The sequence below is a fragment of the Cydia amplana genome, chromosome 12 (genome assembly GCF_948474715.1).
Source record: "Cydia amplana chromosome 12, ilCydAmpl1.1, whole genome shotgun sequence".
NCBI lineage: Eukaryota > Metazoa > Arthropoda > Insecta > Lepidoptera > Tortricidae > Cydia > Cydia amplana.
In genome coordinates this window covers 9,410,236-9,437,907 of record NC_086080.1, presented here as the reverse complement: position 1 = coordinate 9,437,907, position 27,672 = coordinate 9,410,236, and the positions used below count along the sequence as shown (strand labels likewise).

Here is a 27,672-nt window from a genome sequence, read left to right as displayed (position 1 = left end):
TCTTCCGATAGGTATTTCCGCTAAACTTTGCATTTAAAATTGATGTCAACGTATATGATATAACCCGACTCGATTCGCCTAATTTTGTTATCATTTTCGTGCACCGTGATTGTTTCGAAGTAGGTGTGTAATGTGCGTAAGGTTGTTTACCTGTGCTAGATATAGGGTTTACTTTCATTCCACGTCTCCCCGATGGATAAACTATTAGAATAGATCCACTCCCTTTACTTTTATATGACATAGCGGCAAGAACCTTTGTGAACTACCCGTCGTCGATATATAGAATATTTTAGCATGAAATTATTTTTCTAATGCTTTCCTTCCATTGAAGCAATAACTTAATTTGATGGTAGTGCCTTCAGCTTCCTTTAAAGTAATGATGTTCAGAGACATACTGCAGTGGCGTCACTGTGCTTTACACGATATTTTTACAGGTAATAGAGAACTTACCGTAATCATAAACGTAGACTTAATGTAAAGAAGACGTTTAAAAGTTTTGTATTAAAGGCTAATAGAAGATAATGTGGCTGTCTAATCGTTGCATTTCCACACATGGAGTAAAATCGAACTCGAGGATGAAATCGTAGATGTTCCTAGTTAACTCACTTCAACATTCTGACATGTGTGATATGATAAGTACTTTACTTAAGGTGTATTGCAGATTGCGGATCATTTGTTATGTATAGGCAGAGGGACTATCAGAACAATGAGCACAAACGATGTTAGGTATTGGGGAACCAATTAATAAAACCAAAACTTGAAGAAATACCATGTCGGTGAATAGATACAACTCTTAGCTCGTGTAAGTAAATGTTCTTAAACGTAAGTGTTAATATAAGAGAGCGCGACTAGGGAAAGGGGGAGGGGGGGGGGGTAGAAGGGGGCGACAGAGGGCTAGTTGTAGGTCTAGGCTTAACTATAGATAGATAGAATAGCAAAAAATGTTTCGACGCTAAGATAGAATAGAGCCCTAGCTTAATATATGTTCGGGCGTGCGCGGCGCGGCGCCCCTCTAGGGTAGTTTCCTTTGTTAGTTTATTAAATAATTTAATTTGAATGGACTGAAGCGGCGCCCGCCGCGCGCGCCGTAGCGTAAGTCTCGGAGAATTAGCGAACACGTCGAATAAGTTTCCGTTCAACAACGTTTGCTTTCACCTCTTTTGTTATGTAGTTGACTAAGTGTAAAGAAAGAAAAGTTAATCAAAAAAATCTGTCTGAAGTGTCGATACGATTGTATTTGTCCAATGTGTATTATTATAGTGTGGTGTTCTACCCGGCAGACTAGTCTAGACAGTAGCATAGTTTAGTTAAAAATTTAGTTAGGTAGTCTAGAAATACGAAAAGCGAAAATAAAACTTCATAAAATGTAAAAAAAAAGAAATGAAATTGTTGGTAAGAAAGAATATTTTTAAGGAACATGTTGCTTCGTTGTGTTATGACGTGAGGTTTGGCATAACTATGATAATAGTAAACATTTCTCTCAGAGAAACACAGAGGAAAGTTATGTATCTATTTTGTTACAAAGTGTTTGCAAGTTTCTATATTGTGCTATGAGCATTTTATGTGACCCGCATTATTTATAGTTATGCTGAATGGAAACTAAAATAATATATAAATAAAACAAAATGGTACTAAGAAGCATGTTTTATTGTGACGAGTCGTGTTCCTTTGCATTGAACATATTTTGTAAGAGCAAGTGATTGAATAAAACAAGCGAAACCAAATTTAGTTCATCATTTTATTTTATGACGCTCTGACACGCCCCACCCAACTAACACAAGTATACAGAAATACATTTATACTATTTATTTAGTAAGAAGTATTTAAATAAGTGGACAATATTGTTTATTGATAATCATTATCCTAACATAGCTTATGAACACCGCGAGCATGAAATTACGAATAGTAAATTACATATAACATAGGTACTCGTGTCCTAAAGAAAATCGAAAAGTTACTCATTTTAACAAAGGAATATTCTGAATAAAACACTTTATACTCTCGCGTTTTGTACACATATTTAATTACACAAACGGGTCTACCGCGATATAAAAACGGAAATCGGAAACGGGAATCGGGTCGGAATTAAAGGTAAAAACAATTAAATTATATCGCGGTAGACCCGTTTGTGTAATTAAATATATTCCGAAAAACCTGTGCAATTACAACAGTTTCCTTTGAAACCAATTCCACTGAATTAATTACTATGAATTGAATGAATATCTCGCTATGACTAATTTAAGAGTACACTAAAATTTAAGAATCATTAATCAAATGCATTTGAAAACAATATTTCTGAGAATGTAAACTCTTTTTAACGCCATATGTTACTTAAGGGGCCCCTTTACACGCTTAAAACTTGGTCAAATATATGTATACTCAGGGCTCACGACAGCATATGGCCGCACAAACTGCCATCGCCCACACTGTTAACTGTCAGTTCGTAATTCTTATTACAAATGGCATCAGGGCCACCAATGGACAGTTAAGACATTGTGGCTGTTTGTACACCCAACGACTTACTACCTAACCAAAATGCATATCATAAAACAGTCACATTAATTATTTAACAGATGCCATATTGCATGAAAATGTAGTCACAAGAAATGTCACATTTTTGCTAAGTTGACTTAATTTAATAAGCCACACATAGGGCCGCCGATTGTACGAACTAAAGCTTAAAATAACAGCAGAAACTATAATGGAATCGCGGTCACTTACTGTCCACTACCAGCACTTAATGTCCTTGGCGTTAGAAGGGTTAAAACTTACGTTTTCCAGTGTACTCTTGTAGCCGGTTTAAACTCTCGCGCGAGCCACGAGACAAGCCGCGAGCCGCGCCACGAGACGCGAGTGTAAGCGGTGGGCTCGCGTCTCGTCTCGTGGCTCACAAGCTCGTCGAGCTAATATAATTTAAACACTAACGGCACGGCATAAGGTTTATAACCGAATGACAAGCCGAACGCGAGTGTAAGCGGTGGACTCGCGTCTCGTGGCGCGGCTCGCGGCTCGTCTCGTGGCTCACGCGAGAGTCTAAATTAGCTATTGTAGTATTTTACGCGTGCAGAGCGGTCTTGGCCTTGAATATCCTGAGCGTGTTGTCGCAGGACCCGCTGACGAGCAGGGACGGCACGGACCAATCGCAGCACAGGACCTTGTCTTCGTGACCGCTCAGGTCATACAGCGGGGTGCGGGGACTGGTACATATGAATAAGTTAGTAAAGGTCCGCAATAGTAGATTGTTAACCAAGGGGTGAAAGGCACTCATTCCCGCCGAGGTAGTTGCCAATAGTCCGAGGCTGAAATGATGCCTTTCACCCGAGTTACACACTCTACTTTTCATTTCGAAAACGAGAAAAGTAAAATGCATGTGCATTTTTAAAAACACGGCTACGTATAAACTTTAGTAGTATTTCTTGACGGTACTTTCAATGAACAATTTAGGTAAAAGTATCGTTATTTATGTAATGGGGACTTAAATATCAGGATGGATTGTATAAAAATCCATTTAAAACCAAATTTTAACTATTTATCTTTACAAAAATTAAAAAATCTTAATTGAAAAGTAAAATGCTCTAGTGCAGAAACGTATCATTTTCTGCACACTTTTTAGAACAACAACGACCATGAGAAATGAAAATAAAATCTAATGTCTCAAATGGTAAACATGTCATGGTAATGGTATTTCGGATACCTACTTACGATACTATAGACCGCTGACAATCCAACATCTAGACTGAGCTTAGGCCAATTATTTCATAAAACCGATGCTGCCAAAAATACGGGGGTGCGGGGGGACGAGGTGAGCGAATCCCGTGCCGTGATTGGTCCGTTCAAAGACACGGACCAATCACGGCACGGGATTGACTCGAAGATGGAGTAACGCTACCGTATGTGTGGCAGAGGGGGTAGCGCGACTATGCTATGTCTAGAGGTTGGATTGTCTGTGCTATAGACACACCATGGGCGTCCGCTAGCTGGCGCGGTTGCACGAAGCGGGGAAGCGAAAAATAGTATGAGCAACGCTAACTGGCGCGGACGCGTGCGACGGATTTTACCTACAATGGCACCCGCGTGCGTTCGCCCGCTCCGTGCACCCGCATCGGTTAGCGGACGCCTTAACCTTTTAACCGCCAGCAATTTTTGATCGAGCGTGCTCGTGTCGCCACCGACAGTAATTGTACCACGCAGAGTAAGGTTGGCATAGTTACGGGAGTTATAAATGTGCTGTAAAAACCAAATCAGATCTTTGTCTTATTTATCAGACTGTGGCGAAAATGAGCTGGATATGTAATGTCTTATATATCAGACTCTGGCGGTTAAAGGGTTAATAGTCTACGCAATGGTGGTAACAGAGTTTAATTTATGACAAAACGGAAAAAATCCAAAAATCGACTCTTTGGCCGTCATAGAGTTGACAATTGGCAATGTGCGAAGTCGGTGGAGGGGGAAGTGGCGCTGATCGTCACAAGCACGGGTAATCTTATGGAATGTCTGACATTAGTACTAGCGGCAGCCGCTTGAACTAATTTTACTCCATACGATTTAACGTAGAAAGTCCGACAAAATGAGGGCAGCACCAGTCGTGCACATAACTGCGCGCACTAATTTACTTGCCAAAGCGCCCATTGTCAGGGCAATAGTAATATTGAACGAAGTCTCCGCCAAAATAGATATATTTAACTGCACTCTGAGTGAATTCACAAAGATAACAAGCCGGCAATTATGTTATCTGTCAAATATTTAGTTATAGTCTGTTTTTCACTGTAATATTTTTAAGTGTGTTAATTTTTTGTCTTTATGTAATACATATCACGTATTGGATTACTCTGTAAAGTGGTATTGTATAGTTGATTATAAAATAAATAAATAAATAAATAAAAAATAACGAATAACAAACCTTCTGGTCTCCCACAGCTTGACTTGTCCATCGCAGCCGGCGCTCAGGAACAGCGTGTCTCGCGTCTTCGACCAGCGCACTGACTGCACCCATCCCGTGTGAGACGTGAACGTCGTCTTTACTATGCTTTCTGGAACGGAATATTAATTTATTACTTTTTATTTACGACACTCGGAAGTGTAAGAGGTTCAAAACCGTGAAGACATTTTGTATATTTTATTCTTTCCAAGTCAAAAAAGAAATCACCTCCATGATCCAGGGATCCTTATTGATTTGGTCAAAGTGTGTTTTTTGAAAAACAAATTATAGCCAGCTTTTTATGGGGAGGGGATGGGACGGTAGTATGCGTAAAGCACCATACCTAAAGGTAGTAAAGGTATCATACTACATTCATAAAAGGCTGGCTATAATTTGTTTGTCTTCCCCATACATTAGAACAACAACTTTACCGAATCCTGACCGAATCATATTAGCGCGAAGTGTCAATGTTAAGTTTAAGTTTTATATTTAGGCCACAAGGTGGCACTGGCAAACCCTTTGACGCGGATGAGAGTGCGTACCTAACTGCTTATTTATAAAAGTTTAATCTTAAGACAAATAGGAAAAGTCAATCATCTTACCTTGAGATCTTGGATCATATAGACGGACGTGCCTGTCTGCGGAGGCGGTTATCATGGTGTTGTTGAGCGGAGACCAGTCCACGTCGAAAAACGCTTTGTTGCCTGAAATACACATTTTAATCAGACTACAGCCATATGCAGGAACTATCGAGTTAAAAGATAGGCAAAGAAATCTGATGCAATAATATGATTTTATAACACGACTTCGACATCTTTAGACACACATACATACATTCATAACTCGAGGGCGATCGGCGAATGACTAAAACCAAATAAGTATGTATGCGTGCGAAATAGGTTTGATATAAAGTCATAGTTATGTCTTTAGTGTACCTACCTCTATAGTCTTCAGTTCTGTGGCAAAAACTATTCCTACTAATACCAAACCCAAATAGCATCAAACAATTTTTATCAGAAGTAGGTATAGGTACCTGTTTAAAAACATATTCGTGCAATCTAGTTTGAACCATTCGTGAACCAAATAAAGTAGCATTTCTTCTGTTTCATTACTTTTTAAAACAAACGAAATTCGTTCTTATTTACTTATGGAATAAGGTTCGAATTATAAATTTTAAAGCTTTATATGGTGGGTCTTACGAGATAGTAGCACATAACATAATAGACATACTATGTATAACCTATACATAGTAGACATACTATAACCCACACATAGTAGACATACTATAACCCACTTATGAATGTCAGAAAATTTAAAGAAAAATTTGTAGGTATCTTTAGAAGATACATAACACAAGGCCTTTGCCCAGCAGTGGGACACAATAGGCTCACAATAATAATATGGAAAGACAGACAAATACTAATTATAATAACACTTGCAACTTTAGGTGTGACCATTTGTGAGCGTTTTCCAAAAAAAGTGTACATTTCATTCATGTCTTCAAAATATTGACTTCTTGGGCTCATTTTACTCAGAATCATTTGTACATTCACGCCTCATACATGAAAAAATGTGTCCCAAAAAAATTTTCCAGTGCGTGACGTTCATACAAATAAAAAAAATTTCATACAAGAATGTGACGATCTGGAAAGGAATTTTTTGGACAATTTTTTTTATGTATGAGGCGTGAATGTACAAATGATTCTGAGTAAAATGAGCCCAAGAAGTCAATATTTTGAAGACATGAATGAAATGTACACTTTTTTGGAAAACGCTCTTGTGTAAACACTTGTCTTGATGATATTAGGTACACCATAGAGAAATATAGTAAGACAAGAGTGCTCACTCCATACATCAGTTCGGACTATTAATTTCAGTGTCTACGTCTAGCATCGAGTAGCGGAACTATCAGTACTGCTATTTGACAATAGATGTAGCGCCGACCGGAAAGTCTTATCTCAACAGCATAAGACTTTCCGGTCGGTGCTACATCTATTGTCAAGTAGCAGTACTGATAGTTCCGCTACTCGATGCTAGATGCTAATAGTCTTTTTGCTACTAAAACTGATGTATGGAGTGAGCACTCTATGTATTTTTTTCTCTATGGGTACACTCACCGGCAATGTCCTGTTTGATGCCATTGAGCTCACAGTCCCATATCTTGAGCAGATGGTCCCAGCCGCTGGACAGGACCGTGTTGTAGTCCATCCACTGTACGCCGGACACCGCCTCGCGGTGACCTTTTAACGTTGCCAGTGGCTCCTGAGACATAAACGGAGGACGTAGAATATGTATTCGTGGCACCGGGGGCATAGAGAAATAATTAAGACAAGAGTGCTCACTCCATACATCAGTTCAGACTATTAATTTCAGTGTCTACATCTAGCATTGAGTAGCGGAACTATCAGTACTGCTACTTGACAATAGATGTAGCACCGACCGGAAAGTCTTATCTGCTACATCTATTGTCAATTGTAGCAGTACTGATAGTTCCGCTATTCAATGCTAGATGCTAATAGTCTTTTTGGTACTAAAATTGATGTATGGAGTGAGCACTCTATGTCTTTTTTTCTCTATGCCGGGGGTGAAACGGGATTGACATTTACATGATCATTTCTCATAAACTACCACTATCTGTATCGTGCAAAATCTACTATGTATTATTTTCAAGCAAAAAAGGGGGCACCAGGATGCGAGACTCGCTTTGGTCTGATAGAAGGTTCAGAAGCTTCAAATCATCATCATCATTGGCCTTTGCGTCTATTCCAGACGATTTATGGTGTAACACCGGTTTTGGTGGCTGAATAGACCGATGCGAGACCGACATGGTCTAACACAGGCTTCAAAAGGTCGCGAGATTCAGGCTCCGCTTCCATAGTTTTAACTAGTTGTCGGCCGGAAACAACTTATGGCGCAAAATACTGGTCCTCTGTGCCGGTTCTATACATAGTAATAATACTAATAATATATATTAGACTAATAATTTTTGGTGAATAAAAGTTATCTAGTTTGGGTTCCGCCAGACATTTCTTTTATGTAAATATTGTACTGTTAAACAATAGACTATTTTTGTTTGTTGTTTTTTTTTGTTATCTGTGGGTATACTAAGTGATCATTGGGCTGATAATGGTTGAAGTACTCTGGTTACATTTATACACAATACAAGTACAGTCACGCTCCGTGATTGTTACGCCATTTACGGTTCTAGAACTAGCTAAATTGCACATTTATGTTATGGAATGGAACAACCAATTTAGCTAGGACCCTAAATGGCGTGCCCAATCCCGTGTGGTGATTGAACAGTGTTAAACTCACCCGTGTATTTCCATGATCTTGTCCACGGTCGGATTTGCTCCTCTTCTTGGCCGGTACATTGTCTTCATCAGAAAGACCTATAAACCAATTAAATTATGATTTAGAAGTTCTTTAAGTAATTAGAAGAAAACTAACCATTACCCGTAGTTCCCGTATTTGCTGGCCCTTAAAATTTGGATTATAATACAGAAAATAGTTCTGTTGATTATTGGAAAATCTAGACTCAACCTTAAGTAAGATACAGTTAATTTCACGAAAAAAAACTCCGTAAAATATAAAGCAGCGTGCATGAACTGTAAGATGCGGCACGGTCCCTATAGTGGGTTGGACGGAAGTCTTGGGTCAGATTTTTTCATTTTTATTTACCTGGCTATATATGGGGCCATTCATATTTTTAATCCGTTAAATTCCGGATAAGATATAGGTATCAGGAATATTCCTTGTTTAATGCTCTATACTATATTATTATGTAAACAGATATTATTTTACAAGTGTCATAGGTTACAAATATCTACTCACTAGCACTCCATAAGCATATATTAGTGTCCCAGCTGCCAGTGGCCAGTCTGGAGGCATCTGCCGACACGGACAAGCACTCCACTCCCTTCTCGTGTCCCCGGCACGTTACCACACAGTCCACCGAGTTGTTGGACACATTCCACACCCACAGCATGGCTGACTGGTCATGGGAACCGCTAGAAATAATATTAATATAATGAAGTTATATGTACAGGTAATCTCTAAAATATGATAAAGGGCCAAAAATTTCTTACTACCCTGTATCTCGCTAGGCATTAGCCGGGTCCACACAGGCAAGGATACGCGCGATAAAACGGCCAGTGTAGACGTGCCTCGGCCGAGGAGACGCGCGCGAGGCACGTCTGCACTGGCCGTTTTGTGCGCGAGGAAATTGCCTTGCGAGTATGCTCGCTCTGTGTGGACCCGGCTAATAATGTGATGTGCAGTAAACATATTTGAGCAATTATTCAGTAACAATGTAAATTTGATTTACTCCATGACAATAAGTACTTAAACATGCTGATATTCTATAATTACCAAAATACATCTCAATTAAGTCACATTACAGATAATTTACAATAAATACCTATAAACTAACTTATATACTAAAACTACAAATAAATACAGCACAAAACATCAATTATTATTTTAATATGATTAAAAAATCTAAAATTATTCAGTTGTGCAACTTTTATGTCCAGGCTATAAGGTTTTATAATCATTCTTTAATTAAATTCTGTAACTAAAATTATAATGCTCAGATTTTTAGTAACATCACTTTGCAAGCAAATATATTTAGAGATACTTAGCATCAGTTCCTCAAATCCAATGCCGCATTAAGCAAGGGGATCTTCTCCTAAAGATTGGTTCTTATTTCATTGATGCTTCTTACCTAGCAAAAACTGCCTGATCACCATTTACGGACACCCAAGAGACCGCTTTGATTGGAGACGTGTGACCTGGTATAGCCAGTTTGTGCTGCCCTTTGGTGGTCCAGATGTGAAGACTGTTGTCATAGCTGCCGGATAGGATCCTAGAACATACAACATAAAAATACTGATAAATATAGTTCTGAGAGCCTGAGAAGTCATTTGGTGTGGCTGATGAGGTATTTTCTTATTATAATGTTTGGACCTGAATACATACCTGGACCTGACAAACATAATTTAGTACTTAAAGCAAAAAAAATATTTCTGAAAACACTGAATATAAAAACCAGTTGCCAAAGTGTGAGCCAAAGTTTCAAAAGCTCTGTAACTCCTGCCTATACTAATTAACAACACTGACAATCGTTTTCCAGTAGACCATGTAGACAGACCAGACACTTGACAGTTTTGTGTTTATGCTAGAGTCGGACCATAGGTACTAATGGTGTTATTCATAAACATCTGCTAAGTTAATCAGCTGATGATCATCATTTGTCCCTCTCTATGGCATAATGACAGATAGGTACAAACAATGATCATAACTTTATTTGACGTTCATAAGCACATTGTAATTATGCCTACTTGAATAAACTATCTTTTATCTTATCAACTGATTAAGGTAGGAGCCGTTTATTAATAACGCCATAAGTTTTCACGCCTTCAAGTGGTACATCAAGTATGGAGCTTATAGGGATATGTATGCATTCTGACTGCCAAATTCATGGCAAGTTAGCATGGTCAGAGTCTATATAACATCTCAATCTAGTTTTTTTTCTTTTGCAATGGCTACTAATACCTAATCAGTGATTACTAAATCATTTTAAAGTAGCACTCAAAAGCTATATTAACATATCGTACCAATTTCCATGGGCCTGTACTGCAGAAACCCAATCATCATGCATCAAACAGTCCTGCGGGCTTGGCGCCGGGAATCTCTCCAGATACTCAACCTCCAAAGTCTGTTCCGTAGACACACCCTTCTCTTGAAGATGGTCACCAAGAGGCGAGCACAAGAGTTCCCCGCTCACTAAGAAATCGAATTCAACAGTCTTTGCTGAGCTGTCAGACTCTTTGAGCAGGGCATTGACCAATGTGTTGAGGTCTGCAGGTTGCACATTGCTTTGTATAGCGTAGGGACTGTCGGGAACCGCATATCTGAAACACAAGATATACACATGGAACATTACAGAACTAATGAGGCTACCAGACCGGCAAAATTGTTTAGATGAACGTGGGTACTTACTGTTCTTGTTTAGTAACGAATCGGACTTGCAACTGGGCCTCCGTTGTATCGACGTCCATGATAATTTATTCTTTAGCTAGTGTTGTTAAGTATAAATATACTAATTAATATAATTTACACGCACGTGTTGAGGTGCATGGAACAACAATATTTCACTGACACAACATGAGTGATGAGCATAAGCTACGCCTTTGGTTTGACAGATTTGACATTGACAATGACAACTGAGGGACCTGTTCAATTACTGTTTGCGTATTTTTTTATTTACGCCTCGTAATGTACAAATAAACCCAACTTATTGTAAGCTTTAAAAATGTAATTAGATATAAGTATTAGCATTATTTCGTCTTTAGTTTTAGACTTATCTATAAATAATTCTTAAAAATTCCTATTGAACCATTCTTCTAGGAGCCCTATTTATAGCATTTTGAACGGATCTTCTACCAACATAACCAACATATTGAAAAAGCAAATGGTTAAAGTTTATTTCATTGAAAAATACAGTAAAAAGACAACATATTTAACATGATGTTCGTGATAACCTTTAAAACATCGACTTGGCATTTTCTTTTTTTTGCCAAGTTGCCGGATTCTTAAAAGTTGAGTTTATTAATTTACCTCGAACAATATAAAGCATGAAGAAAATGTCAGTTGTCAGTTTGACATTGCATTGCTGAGTTTACTGACTAGGTTAGAAAGCATGTGTTTGAGGGAAATAAAATAACAAATTGCAAAATGGTAGTGAAGACACACAAACCTAATCAAGAACCTACGAAATATACCTTGACTAGAAAGGCCGGGAGAAGTATTATTGACCATCGCCCTGTATTTTCGCCTGATGAACAGTAAGTCTTTTTTTGTTATTGGTACGTGTCTGGTGTGAACAAAAGTATTATTTAATAGTTATTTTTTATCATTTTCGCAGATCTTTATTGGTAATAGTCGAAAATATTGTTCGGGTGTATAATGTTCAGACAGGAGACTTGGTGCGAACCCTTGAAGCTGACACAGACATAGATGAACTGATCAGCATTTGTTTCGACAAGGATGGCTATCTGTACGGTTGCTCTAGATGTGGTATGCTTATAACATGGACTTTGGAAAGTGGGACTGTGCTCAGGGAATTTGTAAGTATTAAGTACCTAATTGGTTCCTGAAATATGAAATATGTAGCTTGTTTTGTCTTTAATAAATTTCATACAGATGTGTAACAAGATTTAAATATAATCACATGTTTATTACTAAGCAAACTAGAGATGTTCTACTTTACTAATATATGTAAATGAATTATATATTTAAATGAGCGGAATAAAACTATCATTAAAGTCTAACTATAGTATATGAATTTGTTCATAGTATAGGTAAGCATTTTTTTTAAGCCACAGTTGTATAAATATTAGTGTTTATATGAAGACAAACTTTTAAGAATAGGTACTAAAGCAGATAGATTTTCATACAGATTGACCTGCCTGTTCCTATATCTTCTTTATTTTAAATAATTTTGAGGCACTTTATTTAATGATATATGTTTCTTTATTATTTCAGAAATTAAAACTTCAGAATAGAAAAGTCACCACATTTGATTTAGTCGACAGTGAGAGATGCTTTATAACTTCAGTTGGTAAAGAAAATAAAATATGTCTTGCAACATACCATCCAAAGATTGGTGTATTAGATGCAGAATATATTAACAAGGACATACCTTACTTTGGAAGTGTTAGGGTGGCCATAGGATGGTGCAACAGAGAGAGATTTGCTGCCATATCAAATTTAACCAAATTTCTTTTCATTCAAAACTTGGACAAAGCACATGTCCATGCCTTGTAAGTATTTTTACATATTTATGTACAATAAAAAAAAAAGTTGGTTAACCTTTTGGACGCCAATGACCGATATATACGCACCGCAGGTCCAACGCTAAAGATGGATTAAGCAGTCATAGACCACAGAGCAACATAGGCCTAGGTGCATATGCATAAAGTTCAATTTCAGTTTTGACACTTCGGTGACGTGGCGTCTGAGTAAGCTTTTGTGTTTGACACGGCGTCGAAAAGGTTAAAGTCTCAAATCTCTTAACTCCATTTAAAGTTAATATTTTATCAAGCAGAAACACTTTATTTTCACTATGTTCTTTTTGTGTAATTATGTCTATTGTCGATTGTTGCCACTGCAGGCAAAGAATGGCAAAGTGTAGCATTAGATAAATCCAAATGGAAACAGCTGGAGGAGGCTTTTACCCAGAAGGGGTCTACAGTAGGAAAATAAAAAACTTAAAAATATATGTATCAAATAAGTATTATAAATAACTTAAAATTTACAATTCTCTGTGCAATAAATGAAAGCTCTAATAAATAAAAAATATGTCTACTGTCTGTGTGTCGACAAACAAACTATTCTATTCTATTAAGCTTTTGGGTTTTGGTAGCTCAGATGACAGAACACTGTACTAGTGATCTAGTGGTTCTTGATTCAAGTCCCACCCAAGAAAGTAAATTTTTCGACTTTGCATCCATTTAAAATTGTTTTATAACTGAAAAAGAAAAAAAAATCCTCAATTTTCACTTTTAGTCATAACTCTCCCAATTACAAATTTGGCACCAGTGTTAGTATTAGGAAATAGACTACCGCGGGGCTCTTCTTTTAGGTATCTTTTAGGAAAGGAAAATCTTTTATGCAAGATACTGTGGCACACTCATACTAAGCCTACTGCATGGTGGTTGCAATCGCTGATAACCAATAACGGACGTTTCATAATATGCAGACCTGGCCCTTAATACCATTGTGGAACACTTATACCTCCTGTAAACTCGTAAAATTACACTTTTCTCACAAATTTCAGTCACTCCAACTACAATGAGTTCCGTATTCTGGATGTGGCGACCCACCACAGCGAGCCTGTGGTGGCCGTTGTGGATACCCTTGGCAGAGCTACCATTTTCAGAGGCAACCTCTTCCACTACAAAGAAGTGGCAAGGGAAGTTTTACATTGGCATTTCTTGCCTGCATTTGCTGTGCGATTTTCTACATCAGGTAAAAATATCTGGGCGACGGAGCTTTGCTCTGAAAACATTTAAATCTCAAAAATGCGCGTTTCCCAGAGATAAGACCTAGCTAGATCGATTTTTCGCCCCTGAAAACTACCATATATTAAATTTAATTGAAATCGTTAGAGCTGTTTCCGTGATCCCCGAAATATATATATAAGAATTGCTCGTTTAAAGGTATAAGATAATGCATTTCTTGGATGTATAATATTTTTTACTCAACTTTGGGAGAAGGGAGAGAAATGATTTCCGAGTCCAGTCTTGAGCTTAAGGCTCCATTGTGGGAGTGACAAAAAATAAAATCTACTATGCTTTATTTTGTATTTGGTACTATTATTTTCATATTTACATAAAATTGGTAAATAAACAGTAAAGCCCCTTATTAGCTTATTATTAGTCTTATTACATTTAAAATTGGCGCAATAAACCAGTATTCAGTTAACAATTTTCAATTCGACTGTTGTTTATAATTTACATAAAAGAATGTTATAGAGCCATAATTACCTAACAAAAGCAGTACCTGAAGGGAATATCGATTATCGATATTGACATTCAATACTGGAGCGAGCATTCTCTAATAAAATTTTTAGGTTAAAATTGTTATTTTTAAAATCCCATAAATTTTTTTCCAGGTGGATATCTCATAACGGGAGGAATGGAGAAGGTATTGGTAAAATGGTATATAGCTAACTTGTCCGACAAGGCTGGCGCAAAGGACTTAATCCCCAGGCTGCCGGGAATCATTAGATACCTCGCCATAGGCCACTCCAATATTGCTATTACTCTATCTAACAACTGTAAGTAACCATACTGATGTATGCTTTATTATATTTTTTTAAGGGCCAGTTGCACCGAGCACAAATTTACTGATTGATCAAGATCAACTATTCATAGGCAGTTGACTATGAAATTTTACCATACAATAAAACTTAGGTAAAGATCTGATGTTAACAAATTGATGGATGCAACTGGCCCTAGAGCCAGGTGAAGCTAACTGCAGCGATTTTGATAGCATAGTCCGTGCAATTGTTATGTTACTTATATTAAACATCAACTTCTATGAAATTATGACATTTAAAATAACACTAGCACAGTCTGCTATCACCATCGCTGCAGAGTTAGCTTGGTCTGATTCTAAGTGTTACCTATAGTACTATTTACTCACTTAAAAAGAAATTGAAATAAATTTTACGTCACCCTAGGCCCGTAAGTGGGATTTTCTACCCGCTACGCGAGGAGAAAATCTCACTTCCTGGCCAAGGCAAGACTTTAGACAAACCACGGGCGGTAATTCGTAAAGCCCCAGATCGCATATTTATGCGATATACCTGCGAGCATTCACGAATTCACTTCCCTAGGTATGTAATGTACTATTAATGACTAATTGATATGGACTTGCATTTGTTCCGTTTCGTTTCTCCTTTACTAACCAAAGAAATTTAACCTTATTGCCTACACTATTGATTCATATTCAACTGCCAATATTTCTTGTATGGTTGGTCATATTCTCATATTACTATGTGCTCTTCAACTTCCAGCCGTGGTAATAGCCAACGCCCAAATGCGGGTACACTGCACTATTGTGGAGTGCGGCGGACTATCGTCAGTAGCCCGGTCCACGGGCGGTGCCTTAGTGTACCAGAAGCTGACTGGTTGCCTGTTTATGGGCGGACGGCCGGGACACCTACAGATGTACTCCACAAAGACCGACAAAATGCTCTTCAATGTAAGTAAGACATTTAAATGTTGATATATCGCGCATTAGGGCTCATTTAGACGGTTTCATTACATGGCGTTTTTGATCGGTCGGCCGAATTGATGTCACCTCCATGGTCCGCAATGTAACTAAAATCGCATGCAAGTTCGCGCGCCGTCTAAATGAGCCCTTACTCATTTATAGTGCGAGGTTAATAGGTGGGTTAACGGTAGTAGGTATAGGTAGGTACTAAACAACTTTTACTATTGGACTAACTCCGAAATCTCATAAAAATGAACTGTTTTTTAAATATCGGAACAGTTGCTGAGATTTTCTAATTGAAATGCCAATATTTTGATATTTTTGCGATTCCGTCCCATAATAAATGTTGTTACCTAAAATCTAAATAGTCACAGACTTTTGTAATCTGCAAACAACCAAGTGTAGCATAAATTTTGAACTCTACAGTTCCCAAGATAACAGGCTCGGCCTATTTTGGGGACCACGTCAATTTGTTTTGATGTAATGAATGTATTTTGCTTTATTTTTATTTATTTTTTGTTTTCATATTTTTATTTCAGCTTGACATAACACAAACGAACAGTATCCCATCAGAATCTAAACACAACCTGATACCGCTGGAAACAGAAGTGACCTGCGCTGCCATGAACTCGCTCGGGACCTGGCTCGTGACATCAGAATACAGACACGACGGCGTATTATACCCAGAGGAGAGACTCAAGTTCTGGGCTGCCCAGACAGGGCCAAACAGCTCCGTTCCCTTCGTACTTGCAACTTGCGTTAACCTATCCCACGGTGGATCAAGAGTCCTATCCATCGCCCTAAACAGCCAAGCAACGTTTTGCGTTACCGCGGGCACAGACCAGAAATTCAGAATATGGAATCGGACACAAATCCAAATTCACAACAAGCCGAAGGGCGCATGGTACTGCTATACAGCGTGTTATTACTCTTCCGGAGTCGCTCAGTTCTCGACAAGCAGCGTTTATAATGATATAAAGAAGTTCGAAGTGAAAAATTTGTTTGAGAAAGTCGACCTGCCTTATATGAAGGCGGTTGGTAAGAGAGACGATCTTATACTGAGGATTATGAATATGCATAAAGAATCTACGGGGACTCAAAAATTGGAATCGGTAGAGGTTGATTCTGAGACGGAAATGGGTGGAGTGGCGATATCGCAGGATGGTTCGCTGATAGCGGCGTGGTTTGGTTGTAAGTTGACGCTTTGGGATACGCATTTGTGCAATATGAAGACGACTCTGTCGCACCCGGCGTTGCGGCCTAAGGGGAAGCATGTGCAGTTTGGAAGCCATGACGCTGCTCATTATGTGAGTATTTTATCTTAGGGGCTATTCATAAATTACGTCATTTCAAATTAGGGAGGGGGGGGGGGTCTGGACATCGGATGATGGTAGCAAGACGTAGGAGGAAACGGTGTCATTCGAAGCATGGTTGTTGGATGATTTTAGGGGGGGGTGTCAAAAATCGTCAAAAATAGATGACGTAATTTATGAACAGCCCCTTAGCACTTATCTTAAAATTAAACACTTTCATAGAAAACATCGATCCACTAAGTCCGAAATATATACATTCCAGAATAACATTTTGCGATTACCTAGCATTAAAGAGTTATTGAATGCAGAAGCGGGTTAAGCTGACGAAATTTCACCTGAGTTTGACAGCCAAACTAGATGGCGCTATACGGCGCCATATGTTTCGTAGTAACTTAAGTAATTGTTAAACGTCAACTTTCGACAGCCAAAATGGCTGCATATTGTCGGAACAGTACTTCGCTATCTATTCCATGTTATTTTACTTGATTTATTCAATTGTTTTGTCATTCACAAATATGGCATTACTTTCAGCTGGTGTGCACAACTGAGAACTGCCTGGCGGTGTTCAGTCTCCTGTCTCTGTCCATCAAGTGGCTGGTACGAATCAGACCCACGTGTCTGGTCGCCGACATCCACTCCAACAAGATGGCGATAGTCACCGACCAGAACGATGGTAAGTTGAATTTCAGTTGGATCTCAGTTTGGCTCTTTATAAGTAGATTCAGCTAGTGCGCACAACTGAGGACTGCCTCTAGATGTTCAGTCTCCTGTCTTATATTCGGTAAAGTGATTGGCACAAATCAGATCCACGTGTCTGATCGCCGACATCCACTCCAACAAGATGGCGATAGTCACCGACCAGAACGATGGTAAGTTGAATTTCAGTTGGATCTCAGTTTGGCTCTTTATAAGTAGATTCAGCTAGTGCGCACAACTGAGGACTGCCTCTAGATGTTCAGTCTCCTGTCTTATATTCGGTAAAGTGATTGGCACAAATCAGATCCACGTGTCTGATCGCCGACATCCACTCCAACAAGATGGCGATAGTCACCGACCAGAACGATGGTAAGTTGAATTTCAGTTGGATCTCAGTTTGGCTCTTTATAAGTAGATTCAGCTAGTGCGCACAACTGAGGACTGCCTCTAGATGTTCAGTCTCCTGTCTTATATTCGGTAAAGTGATTGGCACAAATCAGATCCACGTGTCTGATCGCCGACATCCACTCCAACAAGATGGCGATAGTCACCGACCAGAACGATGGTAAGTTGAATTTCAGTTGGATCTCAGTTTGGCTCTTTATAAGTAGATTCAGCTAGTGCGCACAACTGAGGACTGCCTCTAGATGTTCAGTCTCCTGTCTTATATTCGGTAAAGTGATTGGCACAAATCAGACCCACGTGTCTGATCGCCGACATCCACTCCAACAAGATGGCGATAGTCACCGACCAGAATGATGGTAAGTTGAATTTCAGTCGGATCTCAGTTTATCTCTTAAGTAGATTCAACTAGTGTGCACAACTGAGAACTGCCTGGCGGTGTTCAGTCTCCTGTCTCTGTCCATCAAGTGGCTGGTACGAATCAGACCCACGTGTCTGGTCGCCGACATCCACTCCAACAAGATGGCGATAGTCACCGACCAGAATGATGGTAAGTTGAATTCGATTGGATCCCAGTCTGGCTTTTGAGCAGACTGTTTTTGAGTGTTTTAGATTCTGGTTATGGAGGTCTGGTAAATCGTATGCTGCCTGTAATACGGCCCTATCTCAAAATCTATGATTAATTGGATATTAAGTGCCATTTGCACCATACGCACTTAACAGACTGATCAACTTCACCCGGCGCGCCGCGGCGGTTTTACTATGAAATTTTCCAAACAATAAAATCCAGCGCGAACTCTTTAACGATGACAAACAGTTCGGTGCAACCGAACCTAAGTCTTAATTCAATATAATAAAGTTAAGTTTCCTTTAAAAAATTACACCATGCGAAATATCAATGCTCGAACTAGTAATACCATACCTACATACCTGTTGTATTTATGTTGGTAATCTAAATCCCTTCGTTTTATTTGTTGGCATTCTTTGAAATACCTAAAACAACATAATGAGAAGACCCATTTTATTTTTATTTCCAGTGGTCGTATTCAACCCGCATAGTTCCACACCTATCGTGAAACAGAATCGAGTGTTGGACCCTAGGACCGGTGTGATCAACGTATGTACTTTCGTTCAGTCGACGAAATACGAAGCGCGCCTGTACCTCATGAGGAACGATTCGGTAAGTACTTTGACATACCTATTATTAAGAGATTTAGAACACTAACCTTATATTTTACGAGATCTAGTTTTATATCGCAACCGACGCCATTACGCAACCGCATTGGAACACGCGCCAGGGTTGCCACTCGTCGTGATTTTCCGATTAACACTAGTTATAGTCTGTAGCTTTTGAACTGATCTCGTGAAAATAATACATTCAGTATTGTGTTCAAAACCGCAAACGCCTTAAAAAAAGATTCATGGCAATATTTAATGTTTGTCAATTAACATCGCTATAGCCGTAGGCAGTAGATACACATTGGATTGTACTAACCAGCGGTAGCATCTACCTGGGGCCCGTTTCTCAAAAGAGAAACGGCGCCCGGCGGAGTACTCACACTTTAAGATGCCTATTTTTTTTGTCTAAATACCTATTTGTGCATAAGTACTTATACTTACAAATCTAAACAAATATTTACTTAACTCTTTGACAGCCATGACACGCCGTATATGACAGACGTGACGTTCAAAAGGTTAAAGCAAAATGCCAAATTGTGTCAATGCTAATTTTTAGGGTTCCGTGCCCAAAGGGTAGAAAACGGGACCCTATTACTAAGACTTCGCTGTCCGTCTGTCACCAGGCTGTATCTCATGAACCGCGATAGCTAGACAGTTGAAAATTTCACAAATGATGTATGTCAGTTGCCGCTATAACAAATACTAAAAATAAAATAAAATAAATATTTAAGGGGGACACACGAATAAACACGATTTTTTTGCTCTATTTTTTGTTGATGGTGCGGAACCCTCCGTGCGCGAGTCCGACTCGCACTTGGCGGCTTTTTTACCGTACTAACCGCTCTGAAATACTTGCCTATCAAAAATACCATCTAACGTGACATTGAGGTCATATTTCACTCAAGACTATACAAAGAGAAAGAGATAGTAAAGCTATACAATGTTATGGTGTAAGTGTAATAGATACTTTTCGAAGAACAAAATTCGTAAGTATTCCCGTATCTACTAACCTTGTTTTATAAGAATCTAGCGACCCGCCCCGGCTTCGCACGGGTTAACAAATTATATATAAACCTTCCTCTTGAATCACTCTATCTATTAAAAAAAACCGCATCAAAATCCGTTGCGTAGTTTTAAAGATCTAAGCATACATACAGATAGACAGACAGCAGGAAGCGACTTTGTTTTTTACTATGTAGTGATAAGAAAGTAGTTATTTTTGTAGTAGAATCAATGCTTATGGGCCCGGCCACATGTCAGCGGTGCGGCGCCGCCGCCGCCGCGCGGCGCGGCACCGCAGAAATCTGCGGCACCGCAAACCGCTCTGCGGCGACGCCCGCCGCAACGCAAAATTTTGCGGTGCCGCGCTGCGGCGCCGCAAAGCGGTGCGCGGCGCCGCGCGCGGTGCCGCAAAGCGGTGAGTTTCGCCGCGCGCGGTGCCGCCAAGCGGCGTGCGGCGCCGCGTGCGATGCCACGCTGCATAGTAAAGAATAAAATTCGACTACCAGTAGTTTAATCAGACATGGATCCCTTCACACGTGTTCTGCTCTTGCTGTTGTTATAGCGATAGCGGCAGGGATCGGAACCGATTTTTTGCAAAAACATAGAAATAACCATATTTTTCGAATTATTTTATACTCGAGATGTAGCACTCAGTTGTGTTTGTAGGTTACGACTTCGTATTATTAGATTGCCCAATTAGAAATGAAGTAATTAGCAAAGAACGAAAAAATACCGTTTCCGTTCCCATACAAAAAATACCGGTATCCGATCCCTGGATAGCGGTTCGCCAAAAAACGCTGCAAATGGTGTTAAAGGTATGAAAATCGGTACGATTGATCTTTAGGACATTTGAAACAATTTGACCCGAAGCACCAACAAATAAAAAAAAACCAGAGGAGTTATGACGTCATTATTTTTTTGTATGAAATAAAAAAAAAATGTTTAGAAACCTATCGTGTGTAGTATTAAACGAAAGGGCTTTCTGAGCTGATTCCAAAAATATATCACGTCATTACATTTGAGTCATTTTTTTTTAATTATAATAAAAATATTTTTCAAAACATACCAAGTTTGTGTTTCTCCAGATACAATACCGTTAATTTTTTTTTGTTAAATATACCTCAAATTATACCTAATATCCTCATATCCATATCTATTTATTATTTATATTCATTGTATTTGTTTATAGCCTGACCAGTAATATATGATAATTGTCAAGAGGGCGCTGTTATTCTCATGTATAGGGTGACAATTCAGTGTAGTATGAAAAAATTAGTTCCAGTGAAATTCCGCAACATGGCGCACCCTCAATAGATCCTGGTTCACCTATAGTTGTGTAAAAGTAGGTACCTACTTTGTTTTGTAATTATAACATGATATTGCACCGCCTACAAGTTATCTGATTTGCCCGAAGGTTGACTGGTAGAGAATGCATTTTAGCATTAAGTCCGCCTTTTGTACGTTTGTATTTTCATTTGTGCAATAAAGATTAAATAAATATCTAATTCTAATAAAGCAATTTTGAAAATATTTACATTTAGTATATTTGTTTTAATTTTTTCTACTCCCGTACCTTTATTTGTCATTTAAAAGGTCGTACACACACCTTTAAACCCCTATGTTATAGTTGTCAAGACAAGTCTTTAGGCTATTCCCCAAAAAAGTATTTGTGCATACACGCAGTATCTTTTGGTACTTTTACGATACTTCGTGTAATCACCACTTAAAAAATATTGTATGAAATACATTGTTGCCAACCTAATTTTAATTGTCATCTCTGACAGATCAGACAGATGAGTACTAAGTGCATTGCTGCCAATTTACAAAATATTCATTAGGTTCTATAGTAGACACAATAAAATTCCTTCAGAAGTCAGAACGCGCATGTGACACCCGTAATATAGCAAGATCCATAGACTACGAACACCGCTTAGCGTTGCTTGTTAGTCTCCATAGGCTACTGCGGCCAAAATCGAGAAAAAAACTATCCAAAATTGTAATTTAACTAAGAGCAAGTACCAGGGCCTCATGAGTTACTAGCTAGAAGGTGTCGCTGACCATACGGCCGTGGGGCGCGAGCCGCGGTGGCCGGGTCGCGTATCTTAGCTATATACTTTTGGTTTGTTTACCTACATATATGTCCTATATGATTCCACTTGTTTAAAGTATTATTTTTGTTGAATGAAAAATATTTGTTAAATTTACAATTTTTTTCAAAGTGCTTGGTCGTAGAAAAAGTATTGTATGCAACGTTGTTTAACGGAGTCAAAAAATACTCGTGGCGTCTTTATTAAAAGCGTGGGTTAAAGGTGAGTTTTTTCAGTTAATTCTTACATAGATAATTTTTACTACGACTTATAGATTCCGAGATATAAGCGACTTTCTGGAAAAACTATGCTTTCTATTTAAATATTTAATTGAGAGATTCATATCATAGATCACACTTTGTAAAATTGAAAAAAAAAAAAAATACTTCATGTAATTATTTTCAAAATTGCTTTCTTAAGGTTAGATATGAGGATATTAGGTATAATTTGAGGTATATTTTACAAAAAGATATTGAACGGTATTGTATCTGGAGAAGCCCAAACTTGGTATGTTTTGAAAATTATTTTTATTATAATTAAAAAAAAATGACTGAAATGTAATGATATGATATTTTTGGAATCGGCTCAGAAATCCCTTTCGTTTAATACCACACACGATAGGTTTCAAAACAGTTTTTTTTAAATTCCATACAAAATAAAGATAACTCATCTCGTTTTTTTTATTTAATGGTGCTTCGGGTCAAATTGTTTCAAATGTCCTAAATATCAATCGTACCGATTTTCATACCTTTAACATCATTTGCAGCATTTTACTGAATTTCTCTGTGTACTGCCAGCGCTATTAAGAAGGCGCAGAAATAAAAAAACAATTGGAAAGAAAATTTTGGGTGAACCCATATCTTCGTATAATGAATGAAGATGCAAATCATTTCAAAAGAAAATACCGGCGCGGCACCGCAGAAATCTGCGGCGCCGCACGCCGCTCGGCGGCACCGCGCGCGGCGAAACTCACCGCTTTGCGGCACCGCGCGCGGCGCCGCGCACCGCTTTGCGGCGCCGCAGCGCGGCACCGCAAAATTTTGCGTTGCGGCGGGCGTCGCCGCAGAGCGGTTTGCGGTGCCGCAGATTTCTGCGGTGCCGCGCCGCGCGGCGGCGGCGGCGCCGCACCGCTGACATGTGGCCGGGCCCTATCTGATAATGTGAAATATACCTAATGAGGATGGTTTATTTCCAATGATCGGAATAGGTAGTGCCATTTGGGGTGAATGACCTCAAACATTGTACTTAACATGGATAAGACTCGGGATTCCAAGACTCTTATTTGTAGGGTTCCGTACCTCAAAAGGAAAAACGGAACCCTAATAGGATCACTCGTGCGTCTGTCTGTCCGTCCGTCTGTCACAGCCTATTTTCTCCGAAATTACTGGATAATTAAGTTGAAATTTGGCACACATATGTAAGTTTGTGACCCAAAGATGGACGTGTAACGCAAATAAATGAATTTTAAATATGGAGGCCATTTTTGGGGGGTAAATGAGAAAATTATAGTTTTTCAAACTATATCGTGTCGTGTTACATATCAAATAAAAGAGCTCATTGTAAGGATTGAAATTTTTTTTTTTATAATTTTTGGCTTAATAGTTTAGCCGTTATTCAAGATAATAGTCCCCCCCCCCTCCCTTATCTCCGAAAGTACTGGTTCTAAAATTTTGAAAAAAATACACAAAATAGTTCTTTACCTATAGATGACAGGAAAACCTATTAGAAATGTGCAGTCAGCGTGAGTCGGACTTAATGTACGGAATCCTTGGAACGCGGGTCCGACTCGCAATTGGCCGGTTTTTTTCACAAAAATATTTCTTGGCATGTCTTTAATTGAAGTAGGTAATATGAAATCCCGGGGTGAAAAGGTATATCCATACTAAGCTTACGCACCGAAGTCCCGTGAAATGGCACTACCAATTCCGATCACTGTTTATTTCCATTAATGTCTGAAAACTATTAGTTTAGGCCTCTCGATGTACAGTCGGATCATATATATCCAACTAGCTTCTGCCTGCGGCTTCGCACGCGCAGGAGTTTTTTTAATTTTAGACCTCCATTTCACCCCTTTAGGGGATGAATTTTGAAAAATCCTTTCTTAGTGGACCCCTAGACCTTATAAAGAACCTACTTGCCAAATTTGGACTTTCTAGTCCCAGCGGTTTGGGCTGTGCGTTGATTTAAGTCAGTCAGTCAGGTCTTTCACGTTTATATATATAGATATGTCGGAACACATTTTTATTCCTATGATAATAAAAGTGTTACGATATATTTGGCCACTTCTGCCGTCGCTCGCTATTTGTTGTTGACTGTACCTTCCCCGTACTTTGGTGGAAAACATTGACATATATCTCAGGACGGGCCTTACGGGCACCAAAAATGGTACTAGTTCAGCGGTGTCACGCATGAATTCGAGCCAATCGTGCAGTCTAACGCAACTAGTTGCGACCAATCGCGCGCGTGATGCGAACTCATCAACCAATCGCGTTGTAGCGGTGTCACACCGCTATACTGGTCCTATTCATGCCCAATTCTTATTGCCCGTAAGGCCAGTCCTGAGATATACGTCAATGGTGGAAAAGCAATCTGTAACTAAAAATACTAACCTATTATTACTATTATCATCCATAATGTATGAAGTTACCAATTAATACAGGAAATCTACTGTCTCGAGCCCGAGCAGTCCAAGAAAGGCCGTCTAGAAGTGATCTCTGCCACGAACCTGCCCACATCCAACTTTGGGGCCCTACTGGCTGAGCAGCAGGTGTCAGAAGTCACGCCCGCGCAAGCAGGGGAATTGGAAGAACTTAACCAAGACGCTTTGGGAAGCGGAGCTATTCAACAGGTATGTCTTTGTATGCCGTGGCACAGAATAAATAATAGTAATAAGTACAGAAGACTCACTCTCTAACAAAACGCGTCTGTTACCATCAGCACAGATATGGCCGCTAGGTGGCGACAGCGCCACGCGCGGCTTATGGCTTTCCCCATAATTGGGGCCGAACGGATGTACTTTTAGCTACCTGTAGCAAAGCGACGAAATCGCGGAGTGAGGCACGCCTGCCCAAACCCTTGGATGAAGGACATGTGCCCAGGATGTTTTATATAAATGATATGTGACGTCCCACGGGTAAAGGTACCTTATGGCTGTTGGCGCTTACGCTATTATTATTGGGTTTAGTGGGTAGGGCCAAATTCCCCCCCCCCCCCCCGCCAAGAGAGGGATAAGGAGCGGCGAGTCCCACACACCGTGCGTAAATGCATTCCCACTCCGTCGAAAAAAAAAAGGTTGACCTTTGACCGCCAAAGACGTTGCGCGGCTGCAGCCAAATACCCTTACCCTAACCTTCGTACAGTCAGCAGCATAAGTTGCTAAGCGGGCGAGGTGTTCACAATTACCTGGACGCGCTCTTATTATTTTAACAATAAAGTCGCGTCAAGATAATTTTGAACACCTCGCCCGCTTAGCAACTATTGCTGCTGACTGTACATTCCGAATTTCCGATCATTCACGATGATATTCAATCTTCTGCTCTCTCTTTTGTTGATATCTCTGTTTGTGTACCAAGTACTTTATCTGTACTTTATCTGACTAGTAGGAAAGTACCAGGGTACTTTCCTACTAGTCAGATCAGTTTCTTTTTTCCAAGTGTCAAAACGATTATCCGATTATTCTATCCGATTTATTAAATAGAAATTGTAACAAGAAATAACTGCTCTCTAAGTTTTTCTATTAATAATCCATATACTCCATGGGCTTTATTTCGTCCATGGTGTAAAATAATATAGGTTTAAATACAGGAAACATCCCTATATTTCGTTCAAAAATGACAGAGACGGTCGGACACAACTCGAACACTACCTGACAAACAATTTAGAATAATAACAGATGGCTATCATAGACGGTTTTTTTTGTCAAAATGTAATATAAAAGTTGTGTTTAACATCACTAAAATATGTTAATCTTTGTTCCAGTTCTTCTCAGCCGCGCCACACATGCTACCGCCAGTCAGTCTCATTTGCACTGAATTCCTCGAACACATATCCGGGCAAGAAATCACCGAAGACCCAGAGGAAACAGACAAAAGTATCATGGAAGTTGACCTATCTTCAGACGATGATATAGAAGAAGTTAAACAGACACGGGACGAGCCCAAGACGCAACTATGGACTCCGAACTACGAAGCGATTAAAAAGAAGCGGTTAAAGAAAATACTTACGACGCCGTTGCTTCAGGAGGATGCGGCGGGGGATATTTTTGGTTTAAGTAAATAAAGATTTTAGTGTATTTTGTGTTTTCATTTTATTCTCTAGCTACCCTTTGATAACCGCATAGAAATACAAAGACACTGCATTATGAAGCGTTTGCAAAGAGCACGGCGCGCGCGGCGGCGGGCGGGGCGTTGTAACCAAATATATTTTCGCGATTTCGGGGTCGGTGCCATAGTAAAAGTTGCTCAGTGTGACCTACACATTAACGGGTTTTAGTAAATGTTTTTCGTTAGTTTACATACTGTATTTATATGACTTTGGTGTTATCAGATAAAGCTCCTATTATGCAAATATTTATTTATATTTTCACAATGTACACGTCTCGCCAGACATCAACATTGTTTACACTTTACAATAAGTAATGTATAACTACCTATCTAATTACACTCGTCGGTTTTCATTGGTTCAGTTACCTCTTTATCAAGATTATTATAGCTGCAATCTAAGTAAAGCAAGTGATATACCTACCAATTGTTGCAAAATTTTATTATCTTTAATTGGCCGAGCGAAGCGAAGGTGTCTATTTCAGCTTGGGTAAAAATTCTTTCGTATGTATGTCCGGATGTTTTCCTCTACTCAACCGATTCTCGTGAAATTTTGTGAGCATACTCATTGAGTAAAAAGTATATTATACATATATTTTTTATCAATTCTGTTTTTTTGAAAATCTTCATAATGGCGGAGCCATGGTGTCGCGAGGTCTACAGCTCAGAGCAACTAGTGTAGGGCAATGGTAAAAGGTACCAATGATACAGACCCTCGTGGGCGTGGGCCCTACTAGGTTCCAGGCGTCTCCAAACTTATTGACCCGAGGGCCACAACCAGGCCGCCGCTATGCCTTTTTCGCGGCCCGAATTGTATGAAATATGGTACGAATTTCGGCGTCCGAATTAGCAGGCCCACGGGCCGTAATTTGGAAACATCTGTCTTGAATAACAGCCTTTAGTACCTAGTATTGTATTTTAAAAATAATATATAGACTGAACAGTTGCAGGAGTGATGATTCGATTATAAA

At 39.2% G+C, this 27,672-nt stretch overlaps 2 protein-coding genes across 2 annotated transcripts; one reads left to right on the top strand and one right to left on the bottom strand.

Moving 5' to 3' along the window:
* Positions 1-3,055: 3,055 nt before the first annotated feature.
* LOC134652978 (ribosome biogenesis protein WDR12 homolog) lies at positions 3,056-11,065 on the bottom strand. The gene is made up of 9 exons (XM_063508244.1): positions 10,922-11,065; positions 10,537-10,833; positions 9,645-9,785; positions 8,753-8,928; positions 8,234-8,310; positions 7,036-7,180; positions 5,521-5,622; positions 4,901-5,030; positions 3,056-3,197 (listed from the first exon to the last, which is right to left on the bottom strand). Exons 1-9 carry the CDS (start codon positions 10,978-10,980, stop codon positions 3,056-3,058), a joined length of 1,269 nt encoding a protein of 422 aa, XP_063364314.1. The 5' UTR covers positions 10,981-11,065.
* Positions 11,066-11,604: 539 nt separating this feature from the next.
* LOC134652996 (WD repeat-containing protein 75) lies at positions 11,605-26,673 on the top strand. The gene is made up of 11 exons (XM_063508269.1): positions 11,605-11,766; positions 11,847-12,048; positions 12,467-12,744; positions 13,761-13,951; positions 14,598-14,762; positions 15,504-15,691; positions 16,243-17,010; positions 17,548-17,689; positions 19,152-19,294; positions 25,042-25,230; positions 26,361-26,673. The coding sequence occupies exons 1-11, from the start codon at positions 11,657-11,659 to the stop codon at positions 26,658-26,660; spliced, it is 2,676 nt and encodes an 891-aa protein (XP_063364339.1). The 5' UTR covers positions 11,605-11,656; the 3' UTR covers positions 26,661-26,673.
* Positions 26,674-27,672: the final 999 nt, after the last annotated feature.

Bases quoted from the DNA above. Each gene is read 5' to 3' on its own strand.
- LOC134652978 (XM_063508244.1), bottom strand. From the start codon at position 10,980: ATGGACGTCGATACAACGGAGGCCCAGTTGCAAGTCCGATTCGTTACT. The intron at 9,786-10,536 runs GTACGATATGTT...TGTATGTTCTAG, and splicing joins GTACAGGCCCATGGAAATTG to GATCCTATCCGGCAGCTATG. The intron at 8,929-9,644 runs GTAAGAAGCATC...TATTATTTCTAG, and splicing joins GATCAGGCAGTTTTTGCTAG to CGGTTCCCATGACCAGTCAG.
- LOC134652996 (XM_063508269.1), top strand. From the start codon at position 11,657: ATGGTAGTGAAGACACACAAACCTAATCAAGAACCTACGAAATATACC. The intron at 13,952-14,597 runs GTAAAAATATCT...ATTTTTTTCCAG, and splicing joins TGTGCGATTTTCTACATCAG to GTGGATATCTCATAACGGGA. The intron at 19,295-25,041 runs GTAAGTACTTTG...CAATTAATACAG, and splicing joins ACCTCATGAGGAACGATTCG to GAAATCTACTGTCTCGAGCC.